General features: G+C 40.6%; 1 protein-coding gene across 1 annotated transcript in view; it reads left to right on the plus strand.

The window, feature by feature from the left end:
* Positions 1-566: 566 nt before the first annotated feature.
* LOC108711697 (intercellular adhesion molecule 5) overlaps positions 567-15,570 on the plus strand; it is a 38,824-nt gene continuing 23,820 nt past the window's right edge. The window contains exons 1-2 of the mRNA XM_018253666.2: positions 567-1,191; positions 14,399-14,677. Of these exons, the coding sequence (XP_018109155.1) occupies positions 1,113-1,191; positions 14,399-14,677 (358 nt within the window). The 5' untranslated portion in view covers positions 567-1,112. The remainder of the gene's footprint in view (positions 1,192-14,398; positions 14,678-15,570) is intronic.

Raw genomic sequence — 15,570 nt, forward strand, 5'->3', positions numbered from 1 at the left:
TTGCTTAGGAATATCCCGGGAGCTGCATGCATTGCTTAGGAAGGTTTCTGTCCCACGAGGAGGTTACAGGAACTGAACAATGAGTAGCTCTTGTTTTCCCGGAACTCATTAAGCAAGCAGTGGAAGTGAAAGTAAAGCCTGTAAATCTGTCACACTGGAGAGGACAGGGGTTGCCTCACGAGGAAACTTTGGGCGACTTTGAAAAACGAAGAGCCGCGTGTGCATTGCCGCAGGCGATTTTCATTTTAGCCGGCGGAGGGCAGGGGGAAGGCAGTTGTTGCTGGGGCAACTAATCTCCCCCCGAATCTGTTTGTGTGGACTGACCCTACAGCAGCCCTATATAGATGCTAAAGAGAGTCTATAAAGCATTAGGCTGGAGGGTCGGTCACAGTGTGTGATTCCCCAGTAGACAAATTCTGGGGAAATTCCAGTAACAAACTAAATAACACAGGTATGTGAGTGACAATGATGCTGCGGCTGGGAAACCCCCATAGAGAGCAGAAGGAGAGATGTAAGGGGGCAGCAGAGTCAGACACAGGGGCTTCATTTAGGCACAAGCAGAGGGGAGAATGTGAGAAGGGGGAGGCACAGGAAAGAAAGGGGCAGCGACAGGGGAGGATCAAGCAGGAACAGCATTTCACTGGCACCTATACTCACTGCTGGTTCATATCCCCACCTTCCCTCATACAGCCTTATATGGAGTGGGCGGTGGGATTCCCAGAGAAAATCGCTTTTTAAATTAATGAAGAAGAGGGAGGGTGGCAGGAGCTGGGACTGATCTTATTAAGTCTAGAGTCCGACCCTGGCACAGCCTATTGCTGTTACTGCTGCTTCTGGGTGGCACTACTCCTTCTCTTTCATTGGCCTCCCGTCACATCCGACAGTTGCACCTCCGATTTGTACAGACGCAGGTCGTACAGGCACTTGGCTGACTGTTTCAGGCGACAGTTGGATATAAACACACTGTTGGATTGTACACGTTTTTATTCAGCGCAGATTGGCTGTGAGGTAGAGAAAGCACTGCAGCCTCAGCAGCTCACTTACACCGTCGGTTCTGACCTCTAGGAGCCAGGATTTAGCCCCTCACTTCTCAGCCTGACTGATTATTCATCATGGGAAATCAGACAATGACTCAAGGCACTTTCTGTCTCTCCCTTGCCATAGTCTTCATGTTTGGGATCTGCTGTGCAGGTAAATAGTCATTTATATTGTTTTACATCTGAGTATTGGGGTTGGGCTCTGCTTGTTGTGGGGCAGCCCCATGTAATAGTTTATTTATAGTGAGCTCAGCATTCCAGTGCAGAGAGAGAGGGTAGAGGAATGAGGGAGATCTTAGCAGGGGATAAAGTTACAGGGCCTTATATAGTGAATAAAGTACCCCCTATTGTAAAATATAAGGATATTATAAGTTACCGAGGAGTTCCATGACCATATAAAAACACAAGGCAGAAAGTGACTTCTGATATCCTCATATTTTCCAACAATGGGTACTTTTTTATTATAATACACAAGTTTTAGTGAGTCATGTGACACAAACGACATCACTACTCACCGTTTATAACTGATGACATCACTAGTCACCATTTATAAGGATATCATTTACAAGATATTCATTGCTCTTGTGTATTATATAGTGAATAAAGTGCCCCCTCTTGTAAAATATAAGGATGCTATAAGTCACGAGGAGTTTCATGACCATATAAAAACATGAGGCCGAAGGTCGAGTGCTTTTATACAGGTCATGGAACTCCGAGGTGACTTCTAATATCCTCCTATTTTCCAACAAGGGCTACTTTATTTATTATAATAAACACGTTTTAGTGAGTCATGTGACAAAAATGACATCACTAGTCACCGTTTATAACTGATGACATCACTAGTCACCGTTTATAAGGAAATCATTTACAAGATATTCATGGCTTTTGTGTATTATATTGCAATACCCACTGTATAATTGGACTGATAAACTCAGCAGTGTTTAAAGGGGTGGTTTACCTTTAAGTTAACTTCTAGTATGTTATAAAATGGCAATTTTTCAATGGGTCACCATTATTTATTTTCTATAGTATTTATTTTCTATAGTTTCTTTATTATTTGCCTTCTTCTGACTCTTTACAGCTTTCAGATGGGGGTCACTTATTAGCTATAGAGGAAGCAGACCCCAGAGTCCAGGCCCCTTTGTTCCCGGGCCTTCCTACAACTTCAGGGTCTGCTTCTTTATAGATGCACCCAGGGCCGGATTTACATAGCGGGCGCCCCTAGGCCCACTGCCGTTTGTCGCCCCTGTCCCCTCCACTTTATTCGTGCAAATTTTCATGGAGATTGTATTTCTTGCGCATCCCCAATGTTTTTAAACCAATGTGGGTGTGGTTGGGCAGCATGCCGCCCCCCTAAAATCCTGCCGCCCTAGGTGGCCTTTCCACAAATCCGGGACTGGATCCACCACTGCTGGTCATCTGAAAAACCAACATCTGACTGGTTGCTAGGGGTTACTGAGTTAGATTTTAATATGGGTTTTTGAGTTATTTAGCTTTTTTTTTTGCAGCTCTCATGTTTGGAATTTTGGTTATCTGGTTGCTAGGGTTCAATTTCTTCTAGCAACCAGGCATTGGTTAGAAAGAGAAACAGGAATATGAACAGAGGAGGACCTAAATGGAATGATAAGTAATAAAGAGTAACAATAACATTAAGGGGGTTATTTATCAATCTCGAATTTTTCGAGATTTATTAAGGTTTATTAAATCTAAAAGCTCTCGAGGTCCTGTATAAGTCAATGGGAAGGGTCCCAGTGTCTGTGCTGATGTCCGTACCGATGATTTCGGGGTTTCAGTGCCAAAACACAGAAAACTCCAAAAAAAATCTTAGTTTTTGTGGAAAACTCCGAACAATTCGGAGTTTTCGGGGAAAGCTCCGAAGTTTGCCCGACTATTTTTCCAGGCTTTTTTCTTCATAAAAAAGGTCCATTCGGGAATTCAGAGTGGCTCGAAGTTTGATATTAGAAATACAGAGATAAATTCGGACCTTGATAAATAACCCCCTAAAATTGTAGCCCCACAGAGGAATAGATTTGTGGCTGCTGGGGTCAGTGACCCTCCTTTGAAAGCTGGAAAGAGTCAGAATAAGAAGGCAAATCATTTAAAATAACTATTAAAAATAAAAAATGAAGGACAATTGAAAAGTTGCTTAGAATAAGCCATTCTATAACATACTAAAAGTGAACCTGAACTTGAACCACCCCTTTAAAGGAGAACTATAGGAGGTACCATTATGAAGAATAGGAGAATAGGAGGTACCATTATGTTGTACACCCCTGGTGGTGGCCAGGCCTTTTGTACATCTTTCATAAAAATTGTACATGTTATACGGAGCTTCCAAATTTAATCCCTTACGCCGTCCTGGGCAGACACTAGTGTATGCAGGTCGAGAAAACCGGACCCACACCCGCTATCCCCCCTCCATTTATAGACCTGCCCACCCCGCTGATGACATCACGAAGGGGCGTGGCAGGTGTGAGTCTATTAAACAGGAATCCAGCAGTCTAAGGTCGTGGACAGGGAGAGCAGCAGAACTTACCTCCCAACATTTTGGAAATAGACGCAGTACGCAGTGTTGTGAAAATGTTTGACCACGCCCATTTTATGCCCACACCTCCTAATTACCATGTCCCTTTTCCAAAATTTGGCAGGTTATGGAAAGTTTGAACACATTTCTGGGGGTTTTAGTTCCATGTTTTATGTGTTATTACAGTTTTGCTTATGAAGGTGAATTCTCAAAGTCTCAATTCTCCCATTAGGCCTGCTTATCTTTAATTGTTACAATTGTTTCTTTGCTTATCTTAAATTGTAACAAATGTATCAAAGTGCAGCTGTCACGTATTCTGGGCTCTCTGCCAAAAGCCAATTAAGTTATAAACTTTGAATCTTTTTCTGGCTGTTCAAGTGCAGAAGATCAAATAGAAAGTTGGAACATTTCAGTAACAATTCGGGACTGCGGGTTGAGCTGTCAAAATCTGGACTTTACCTTAACCTTTACTTCTCCTTTGAAATATAGTGAATGGCTATTAACCCTTCATCCCCTGCCATTTTACCTGCCCATGGACTGTGCTTGGCAATGGCACTTTTGCTCTGTAGTAAGGGAATGATTACCCTGCAGAAGGGCTATGGCAGTTAATAGAGAAAGCCATAGCCAGTGTAAAAGGCAAGGCTGAAAGGGCAAGTTAAATCAGTAGCCTCCTTATAGAAGCGAGAGAATGTACAGCAACAGCAATTTAAAGGGCATGTAAAGGCAAAAAAATAAAATCTCATTTTTACTTTCTTTAATGAAAAAGAAACATATCTCCAATATACTTTAATTAGAAAATGTGTACCATTTTTATAAGAAACCTGACTGTATGCAGTGAAATTTTCCCTTCATTTACTGCTGTGGATAGGAATTGTCAGACGGTCCCTAACTGCTGAGCAGGGAAACATCATACTTATGAAGCAGGGGACCCCCGCCTTACTTTCCCAGCCATGCAGAACTCAAGCAGCTTTGTTTGATGACGAATCGCAAAGAGCCAGAACACACTGAGCAGTGCCACAGTCTTAGTCTTGCAAAGAATGTTTAAAACCAAGTTACAAGATGGTGACACCCCTGTAGCCAACTTTGAAAGCATAAATTATTTGTTTGATTAGGCTTGTGGTGCAGTAAGTTCATGTTTATATTTAGTATACAAAATACAGCATTTCTAGCCTTATTCTATTTTAGACTTTACATGCCCTTTAATATAATTCTGTCACTTGTAAGAAGGCCAGAGAGTGACGTTTCCCAAATGAAAGTGCCATTTCTGCTTCTCACATTGGTTCACATTGAGTGTTGGTTTATGAATTGGAGAACAGCCTATGGTTTGGTTCTGACTCATTTCTGAGGAATGGCCTTATCACCTCCTGTTATGACTGCTGAGCTGCTTCCCATGGACTGGATCCTACTTAAAGGAGAGGGAAAGCTACCAAAACAGATTATTGCCAATAGATTAGACACAATAGTGCAAGCTATAAAACTATATTTATTCTGTAGAATGCTTTACCATACCTGTGTAATCAGCTCTAGACCTCTCTCAGTTTTTAGGATAGCAGCTGCCATATTAGCTTGGTGTGACATCACTTCCTGCCAGAGTCTCTCCCTGCTCACTCATAGCTCTGGGCTCAGATTACAGCAGAGAGGGGAGGAGGGAGGGGGGAAAAGGGAGGGGAGGAGAGGGAGAGAGGAGCAAACTGAGCATGCTCAAGCCCTAGCCCTGGAGGTTTAAGCTGAAAACAGGAACTCTGAAAAAACCCCAAGTCCCAAGCATTCAGGATAACATGTCTCATACCTGTAGTATGCGAAACACGTCGGCAAGTCCTAATTATATATTATATTTATTGAAGAATCCTTTTCTTTTTTTAACTAATTTAAGCAACGGATCAGTGAAATTTTTTTTTAAGGATTGTAGCCATTTGGTGCTGCAGTCATTTCTCTCCAATTCTCATTTTTTTCTAAGGCACTGGGGATTTATGAAATATAAATTCGTAGGCACTTTTCTCTTACAAGTGCCTACGAATGTTAGCAGTTAGTAATCTTAGGGACAACTCCACCTCTATACTATTTTCCGTTTCTGCTATTTAACTCGTGAATGGCTGGCACTGTTTTTAATTCATATAATTATGAATACATACATTTTAAGCACAGGCACTTTACTTAATTAATTTATAATACTCTGAATGATTTGAATTATTTTGAATAAATGTATTAATTAATTGATTGGTGTGCTGGCACAAAATTGATTGGGATTGATGCACAAGATTGCACTTTAAAAAAAACTTTGGCACTTTATAATTATTTAAAAGCAATTTTGGGAAATCTCTTTTCTAAGAATAATATTGGTTGGTAATTATACCTCTACAGAATTCAAAGGGACTAGTAAGTGAGTGTATAAAGTTACAGGAGACTTGTATATTTTGAAGGTTTTTTACTAAGAGAATTTTTTCACCCCTTTTTATAATTCTTTTGTTACAATTTAGTTGAAACTCTGTGTTTTTAAAAAAGTATCTTATTGCCTTCTGTTCTCTCTTCCTTGATCTCTGGTCAGGGGTGGCTTCCTCAATACGCTGACTTAAACGTAAAACATAAGACCAGAGGTTTATTGCTCTTGTTGTAATAAACAAACATCTTTCTCTAAGAATCACAACAGTGTGCAGGATGATTTGGGAGTTGGAGTTGGCAGGGGTGGGGGTACTGCTATATGGGTTTATGGTGTTTGTAGTCAAGACAGAGAACTGTGTAAGGGAAATACCAAAGGGATGATTTACTTCTCTCCTGCCTTTAAATCATGTACCTTTTATCCGACTGCTTTTCCCTGGCCCTGAGACTGTTAGTGCATTGTGTGTCGCCATCGAATAAACAGCGCCCTTCCTGCTGGATCGTATCAGGGCTCCGGGGAGGAAGGAAGAGCCATTGTATAACTCAATGAATTTCCGCCGACAAGTTTGCACTTGGGTATAAGCTGCCTTTTTCTGTTTGAGGTGCCAGTTATTATTACTATAAAATACTTGCACTGTGCAGTCACTAGGGAGGACGCTGTTAGAGAGCAGGGCTGCTGTGTTCTTCCCCATGTAGAGCAGCCCTATGCTGTATAACTGCCTTTTCCTCCAGGATGACTTTTTCCTGTATTGTTCCCACCACCATTGATATCACCTTCAGAAAAAGTCAGTAAACGCTACTTGCTGATTGGTTGCTATAGGTGATAACTGTTGCAAGCTTTGCTCTATATATTACATAACCCTGTAATTGTACTAAAGGGCCATATACTGTACACCTATATCTAACAGGAACCAAATAAATAAGACTCATATTAAAATAATGATTCACCTTCAAGTTAACTTATAGTATGTTATAGAATGGCCAGTTCTAAGCAACAATGCTTAGAAACAATAGGGGGCCGATTCACTAAGGGTCGAATATCAAGGGTTAATTAACCCTCGATATTCGACTAGGAATTAAAATCCTTCGACTTCGAATATCGAAGTCGAAGGATTTAGCTCAGATAGTTCAATCAAACGATAATTCCTCCGATCGAACGATAAAATCCTTCGAATCGAACGATTCGAAGGTTTTTAATCCAACGATCGAAGGAATATCCTTCGATCAAAAAAAGTTAGCCAAGCCTATGGGGACCTTCCCCATAGGCTAACATTGACTTCGGTAGCTTTTAGATGGTGAACTAGGGGGTCAAAGTTTTTTTTAAAGAGACAGTACTTCGACTATCGAATGGTCAAATAGTCGAACGATTTTTACTACGAATCCTTCGATTTGAAGTCGTAGTCGAAGGTCGAAGTAGCCCATTCGATGGTCGAAGTAGCCCAAAAAAAAACTTCGAAATTCTAAGTTTTTTACCTTCGAATCCTTCATTCGAAGTTAGTGAATCGGCCCCTAAATGTCATTTAAATGTCATTACATTTTCTGCATTATTTGTTTTCTTATTCTGACTCTCTCCAGCTTTCAAATGGGGGTCACTGACACCATCTAAAATTAAATGCTCTGTAAGGCTACAAATGTATTACTACTGAGACTTTTATTGCTCATCTATTTAGGCCTCTCTTATACATATTCCATCCCTTGTTCAAATCAGTGCATGGTTACTAAGGTCATTTTGACCCTAACAACCAGATTGCTGAAATTGCAAACTGGAGAGCGGCTGACTAACAAGCTAAGTAACTCAAAAAAACACAAATTAGAAAAAATGAAAACCAACACTAATTGGGAGTGCAAAGATTTGAAATAGAAATATATTGGAAAGCAAAATCTTGACACGTTAGTATCCCTTCCCTGGTGATGTAGTCAGGGGCTATAGCTTGGATTATATAAACACAAGAGGAATGTACAAAGGGAAACTCGCTGTATCTCTGGCTTTTCCTGTTCATTTTATTGTATCCTATATAATGCTCCCATAACATCTCCTGATATATTGTATTTCCTCTACAAACCATCACAGCTCCCATGAGGTCTGGCCAGCAATACCATGCCTTTATGACAGTAGAAACTGAAAAAGGATCATGTTAAAAGGAGTAGTTCACCTTTAACTTTCTTTTTTATAGTTTTTGAATTATTCTTCTGAATCTTTCCAGCTTTTAAATGGGGGTCACTGACCCCCAGCTAAAAGACAAATGCTCTGTAAGGCTACAAATGTATTATTATTGCTACTTTGTATTACTCATCTTTCTATTCAAGCAATCAATGCATGGTTGCTAGGGTAGTTTCGACCCTAGCAACCAGATTGCTGAAATTGCAAACTGGAGAGCTGCTGAATAAAACACTAAATTACTCAAAAAAACACAAATAACAAAAAAAGGAAACCAATTGCAAATTGTCTCAGAATATCACTCTCTATATCATACTAAAAGTAAATTTTATTATATGTATATCGTAAATATCCTCAGCATGATGTTGGATATCATGTGCCCTTGATACAGACTATATTGCATTGATGAGTTGTATAAATGCTGTTCTGTTGATAATGGGTCTCTTGTTTCACTAATTGAGAATTAAGGCTCAGGGTTTAAAGGAAAAGCAGCAATAAAAACTAAAAAAGTATAGCAAAGTCATTATAATATAATGTACTGTTGCTCTGCACTGGTAAATCTGGCGTGTATACTATAGTATAACTTAGCTGCAGCCATTGAAGCAGGAAACAAGGAGAAAAGGCACAGGTTACATACAGGGGGTTACTACAGAGGAAGCAGACCCTGTGGCTGCAGGGGGCCTATGAGATATAGGGGGTCCCATGAGGCCCAAATAAAGAGCAATTTCAACATATATTGGTAAAACAGGACAACCTCTGGAAATGTTGGGGACCCTAAAATGAATTTGCCGTGGGGCCCAGTAATATCTAGTTACACCACTGGTTACATAGCATACAATACATGAAACACCATTGTATTGGACAGGGCTTATGTTATATGCTATGTAACCTGTGCCTTTTTGTCCTTTTTCCAGATTGACAGGCTGCCCCTATGGCTACACAGCAGCTTATTTATATAAACTATAGTAGTCTTTCTGAGGCAAACACACAGCTTTTACTGGTGCATGCTAACAGTATATTATTGTTAATTGCTTTAAAACACTTTTTTTATTTTACGTTACTGTTCCTTTAAAGGAGAACTGAACTCTAAAAAAGAACATGGATAAAAATACCATATTTTATATACTTGAACTTATTGCACGAGGCTAAAGTTTGAGCTTGTCAATAGCAGCAATGATCCAGGACTTCAAACTTGTCACAGGGGGTCACCATCTTGGAAAGTGTCTGTGACACTCACATGCTCAGTGGGCTCTGATTGGCTGTTGAGAAGCTAAGCTTAGGGCTCGTCACTAATTATCCAGCAGAAAATGAGCTTCCCCTGTAATATAAGCTGATGCTACAGGTTTGCTGATTATTCAATTCTGATGCTAATTGCACTGGTTTCTGTGCTGCCATGTAGTAATTATGTGTATTAATTACTAATCAGCCTTATATTGTGATATTTCTATTCTATGTGCACTGTATATTGTGAGTGGCTCCCTAAGCTCAGTAAGTGACAGCAGCACAGAGTATGTGCAGTGAATCAGCAGAAAAGAAGATGGGGAGCTACTGGGGCATCTTTGGAGACACAGATCTTTACTGCTAAAGGGTTGTGGTTGCCTTGGGCTGGTACAGAAGCACAAAACATCATGTACAACATTTCTAGCTACTTCTTTAGTTAAGCTTTAGTTCTCATTTAAGGGGGTGGCATCTTTATGTCATGACCTCATTCAGCTCGGTTATGTAGGAAATGCATAAACATCTGTACTGCCACAAATAAATGTATTTTTTTACACAGACGCACCCAATTCTATAGAAAGGACAGCATGATACTTATACAAAACAGCATCCCTTAGGCTCACAGTGTATACAACCCCTCCATCATTGATTCTCTGGAAACCAGACAAACGTTGGTGAATCCATCAGTTCATAAAGTTGGAGGGGGATGTGTGACACTGTGAGCCTAATGGGGGACTGAGAGATTTAGACGAGTATCATGGATTTCATTTAATCTGTGGTATCAGGTCTATCTGTGTAAAACATTTATATTTCTTTATTGCAATTCGGATAGTGCTTATGTACCTTTTTTCTACATACTGAATAAGCTCATGTCAAAAAAGGGGGTTATAGGTTCTCTTTAATATCACACAGTTCTAACAAAAACGCCTCCTCCTCTTAAATTAAGTACGGATGCACCGAATCCAGGATTCGGTTCGGGATTCGGCCAAGATTCGGCCTTTTTCAGCAGGATTCGGATTCGGCCGAATCCTTCTGCCTGGCTGAACCGAATCCGAATCCTAATTTGCATAAGTAAATTAGGGGTTGGGAAGGAAATTGTGTGACTTTTGGACACAAGGAAGTAAAATGTTTTTCCCCTTCCCACCCCTAATTTGCAAATGCAAATTAGGGTTCGGATTCAGTTCAGTATTCGGATGAATCTTTCACAAAGGATTCTGGGTTCAGCTGAATCCAAAATAGTGGATTTGTGCATCCCTAAAATTAAATGATAGAACCGAGGAAAGTAAGTGTAGGACTACATGGACGTTTTCAGCGTGATCCGGCGCGCTGCAACAAAACGCCGGCGTCAAATCACATGCGACGGAAATAAGGTAAGTGAATGCATTGTCACATGGTGTCGCATCGTTGATCTGACACAACACGACTGTCGGATGCAGATGCTGCACGCTGCACCTGCATCGACAGTCGTGTTGCGTCGGATCAACACTGTGACTTCATCCGACATTTCCATCACTTACCTTATTTCTGTCACATGGGATTTGACGTCGGTGTTTTGTTGCAGCGCGCCGAATCGTGCCGAAAACGTCCATGTAGTCCTACCCTAAACTCAGGAGATGCCTCCTGCATCCATGCATTTTTTACCAAGGAGATGCCTTCTGCATCATGAATTAAAGCTTCTGTTGGGGGCACACATGTTATAAACCATGGTTTTATCAGTGTAAAACTGCTATTATCATGCAAGGAAAAAATAATGTAAGTTGCAGAATTGCTCTGATCAATTTCACATTGTTATATGTCCCCTTTAAAATTTCCTACAAACCCAGCGGGGTGTCTGGAACGGTTTAATGCGATACCCATCATCAATATTAAAAGTGCTTGCTTTTTTTCTAAAAAACAAAGTGCACAGGAAACTTTATTTTGTTTTTCTTCTTTAGCTGTTATAGTCATTTAAATGCAAATTTTCTGGTTCAATGAGTCAGTCTCCGGTTTGCCAGTCTTGAGAGTCTAGCTCAGTCTCAACCCAAAAAAAGAGATGGAGAGTCTTGAGGCATTTCGCATGGCGTTTGCACAACACCGTGATGACGTGCACTTGAGAAATAAACAAAAGCGTCTGATTATTGTGTCCCTTTAATTCTTGCCATCTATATTGTAGTGTCCCTTTAAATTGTCATATCTCTCCAGTCATTTGAAGTCAGGGGCCTCTGGTCAGGCCTAATATTCAGTTGTGCCTAATACTAGAAATTAATAACTGGGGGGTGTATAATAAAAAATATTCCCTTATGCAGCTAAACGCTGTGATCAAATACAGGTATGGGATCCGTTAACCGGAAACCCGTTATCAAGAAAGTTACGAATTATGAAAAGGCTGTCTCCCATAGACTCCATTTAATCTCAATAATCCAAATGTTTAAAAATAATTTCCTTTTTCTGTGTAATAATAAAACAGTAGCTTGTACTTGATCCCAACTAAGATATAATTAATCCTTATTGGAAGCAAAACCAGTCTATTGGGTTTAATGTTTATATTATTTTCTAGTAGATTTTAGACATGAAGATCCAAATGACCGGAAAAAAACCCCAGGTCCCGGGGATTCTGGATAACAGGTCCCATACCTGTGGTTTATGAATTAACATAATAACGCATTTTAGAATTTTAGGAGTCCATATATCTTTTAAGTCAGGACCCTCAATTATTTCCTATTGCGTAAGCAATCTACACGGAGCGGCACTAGAGACAAGCTCCTCTCTGCTTCTCACGCTCCAGTCTGTGTATCTGCTAGAGAACCAGCTGCTGCTGCTATGTGAGATTTCCGGTGTCAGCCTCAAGCTTCACAACTCATTTACACTTCTCTCTACTTTGTTTGCATATGGATAGTTTTATGTGTAATTAGGTTACGAACAAGACTAAGGGCTCTTACTGACGAGCGTTTTTACCTGCGCTCCCCCTCGTTCCGTTTCTCTGTGTTCAGCCGCAGGGGAGCGCTGGAATAGACGCATTACATTTTTTCCAATGGGGCTGTACTCACACAGGCGCGTGTAGGCGCCGAACGCAGGAAAAATGCAGCATGTCGCGTCTCAACCTGCGTTCGGCGCCTACACGCGCCTGTGTGAGTACAGCCCCATTGGAAAAAATGTAATGCGTCTATTCCTGCGCTCCCCTGCGGCTGAACGCAGAAAAACGGAACGCAGGGGAGCGCAGGTAAAAACGATTGTCATTAAGAGCCCTAAAACAGTGTATTCTGATCAGCTGTTCAAGATATGCTAAATCCCTTTTCATTCAGCCCCTATTTCTTGCCAACAAATTCCCTATTTTATGTGGGAAAGGTTTCATTCTACAGTTCTGTCCATGATTAATATTAGATTCCTGTTTATCTTCCTGTGTAAGGACTAAACCCATTGTATTCTGCAGAGCTTATCTGCAATATAAACATGCCCTGTGGATCGATACATACCAATGTATTTATATAATTTGTATTCCATACTTACCAACTGTCCTGTTTTTTGCAGGACAGTCCTGTTTTGACAGCTCAGCTCTGCAGTCCTGGATTGTTACTGAAATGTCCCGACTTTCTCTTTAGGGCTCTTACTGACGAGTGGTTGAAGCTGCCCCATTGAAAAAAACCTAATGCGTCTATTCCTGCGCTCCCCTGTGACTGAACACAGAAAAACGGAATGCAGGAGAGCGCAGCTTCAACCGCTCGTCAGTAAGGGCCCTTAATCTCCTGCACTGAACAGTCAGATAAAGATACAAACTTTCCAAAACTTAATTAAATAAGAGGCTTTTGGCAGAGCCCAGAATAAGTGGCAGGTGCACTTAGATACATTTGTAACAATTTAAGCTAAGCAAAGAAACAATTGTAACTATTTTAGATAAGCAGGTCTCTTGGGGAAACTGTGACCTGTATCTTCATTAGCAAAACTGTAATAACACATAAAACCAGACCCTAAAACCCCCAGAAATGTGTTCAAACTTTCGATAGCCTGCCAAATTTTGTAAAACGGATATAGTGTTTAAGGGGTGTGGCCATAAAATAGGCATGGTCAAAAAATGTTGCCATACTCCCTGCAGCAAATCTTTTTGTCCCACTTTCTATTTTCCAAATGTTGGGAGGTATGGTATTTGTGGAGCAAATACAGGTATGGGACCTGTTATCCAGAATGATTGGGACTTGTGGTTTTCCAGATAATGGATCTTTCCATAATTTGGATCTTTATACCTTAACAGTGCTTTACAAATAAAGCTATACATACATACATTTGTCACAGAACCCCTTCTAATATCCTTATCATTTACAGTAGGGGGTACATTATCCCTTATAATACATGAGTGATACCCAGAGTTCCCTGTATAACTCAGCCTGCAGCCTTGTGCCTTTATATGGTCACATAACCCCTTAGTGACTTCTAATATCCTTATCATTTACAGTAGGGGGTACATTATCCCTTATAATACATGAGTGATACCCAGAGTTCCCTGTATAACTCAGCCTGCAGCCTTGTGCCTTTATATGGTCACAGAACAACCCCTCAGTGACTTCTAATATCCTTATCATTTACAGTAGGGGGTACATTATCCCTTATAATACATGAGTGATACTCAGAGTTCCCTGTATAACTCAGCCTGCAGCCTTGTGCCTTTATATGGTCACAGAACCCCTTAGTGACTTCTAATATCCTTATCATTTACAGTAGGGGGTACATTATCCCTTATAATACATGAGTGATACTCAGAGTTCCCTGTAGGGGTATATTATTGATTATATATAGTATTACTGTATGCACATTCATTTTACAGTAGTTGTGTTTTTCAAACAGGGGGACAGACATTGCAATAAATACAAATAAATAGGCACAGCAAGATGAAGGGGTACATGTAGAAAACAGGAGGAATATGGTCGCTGTCCCATTGAAATTACATTCTACACTAGTGTGTGTGGGGGGGGGTTAATTTCTGTAGCAATCAATTCTCTCACTCATATATTTTCGTGTTTCAATTTAACGAAGCTTTTCTTGTTTTTAGTTTCCATGCGGGTAGCTGGACCTTACGGCTCAATTCCTTTTTTTTCTTATTTAATCTGTTTTCAGATGCGTCGCAGAAGACATGCCAGGGGAACGCTGGGAATAGAGATGTATATGCTCCATTTGGAAGCTGGCTTCCGTTAAACTGCACTCACAACTGCTCTCTAGCTGGATGGGAATCACGTTTAACAAAGAGGAATGTATCTAAAGGACCTGGCTGGATTTCTGTCCAAGTTGAAGTTGGAACTGGAGAAGTAGTTAATGACTGGAGAGCATCAAACATAAGCTGCACTGTTCTATCAAACGGAAACTCTGTTGATAACGTCGTCAAAGTAATTCCTTATGGCAAGTGTTTACCCAAAACAGTTTCCTGTGCACGGGGCAAAGATTTGTCCCTCTCCAGTAACCCATAGCAACCACTGGGCAGTTAGTCTGATGGCACTTTATTTGTCAAAAAAAGTATTTGCTTGGTAGCTCCGGCTAGTACATGGCACCTCCCTATTAAACTGTCATTTTAGGTGGTTGTCACAGCAGGAGCAAACTGGTCATCAGTTGGTATGTACTAGTGAATGCAGTTTTACTAATAAAAGCAGTCAGATAATTGGTTACAGTGGGTCACCTGACCTTGCTTAATAAAACAGTAACTCCAGTGGGGTAACTATAGAGGAAGAAGGCCCTGCAGTCGCAGGGGGCCTGGGGAACTGAGGGGTCTGGACTATGGGGTCTGCTTTCTCTATAACAGATAAGTACTACTATAGTTTATATAAACAAGCTGCTGTGTAGCCATGGGGGCAGTCATTCAAGCACAGGATACACAGTAGATAACAGATAAGTACTACTATAGTTTATATAAACAAGCTGCTGTGTAGCCATGGGGGCAGCCATTCAAGCACAGGATACACAATAGATAACAGATAAGCACTACTATAGTTTATATAAACAAGCTGCTGTGCAACCATGGGGGCAGCCATTCAAGCACAGGATACACAGTAGATAACAGATAAGTACTACTATAGTTTATATAAACAAGCTGCTGTGTAACCATGGGGGCAGTCATTCAAGCACAGGATACACATTAGATAACAGATAAGTACTACTATAGTTTATATAACAAGCTGCTGTGTAGTCATGGGGGTAGCCATTCAAGCACAGGATACACAGTGGATAACAGATAAGTACTACTATAGTTTATATAAACAAGCTGCTGTGTAGCCATGGGGGCAGCCATTCAAGCACAG

The sequence above is a fragment of the Xenopus laevis genome, chromosome 3L, assembly GCF_017654675.1.
Source record: "Xenopus laevis strain J_2021 chromosome 3L, Xenopus_laevis_v10.1, whole genome shotgun sequence".
In the NCBI taxonomy this organism is placed as follows: Eukaryota; Metazoa; Chordata; class Amphibia; order Anura; family Pipidae; genus Xenopus; species Xenopus laevis.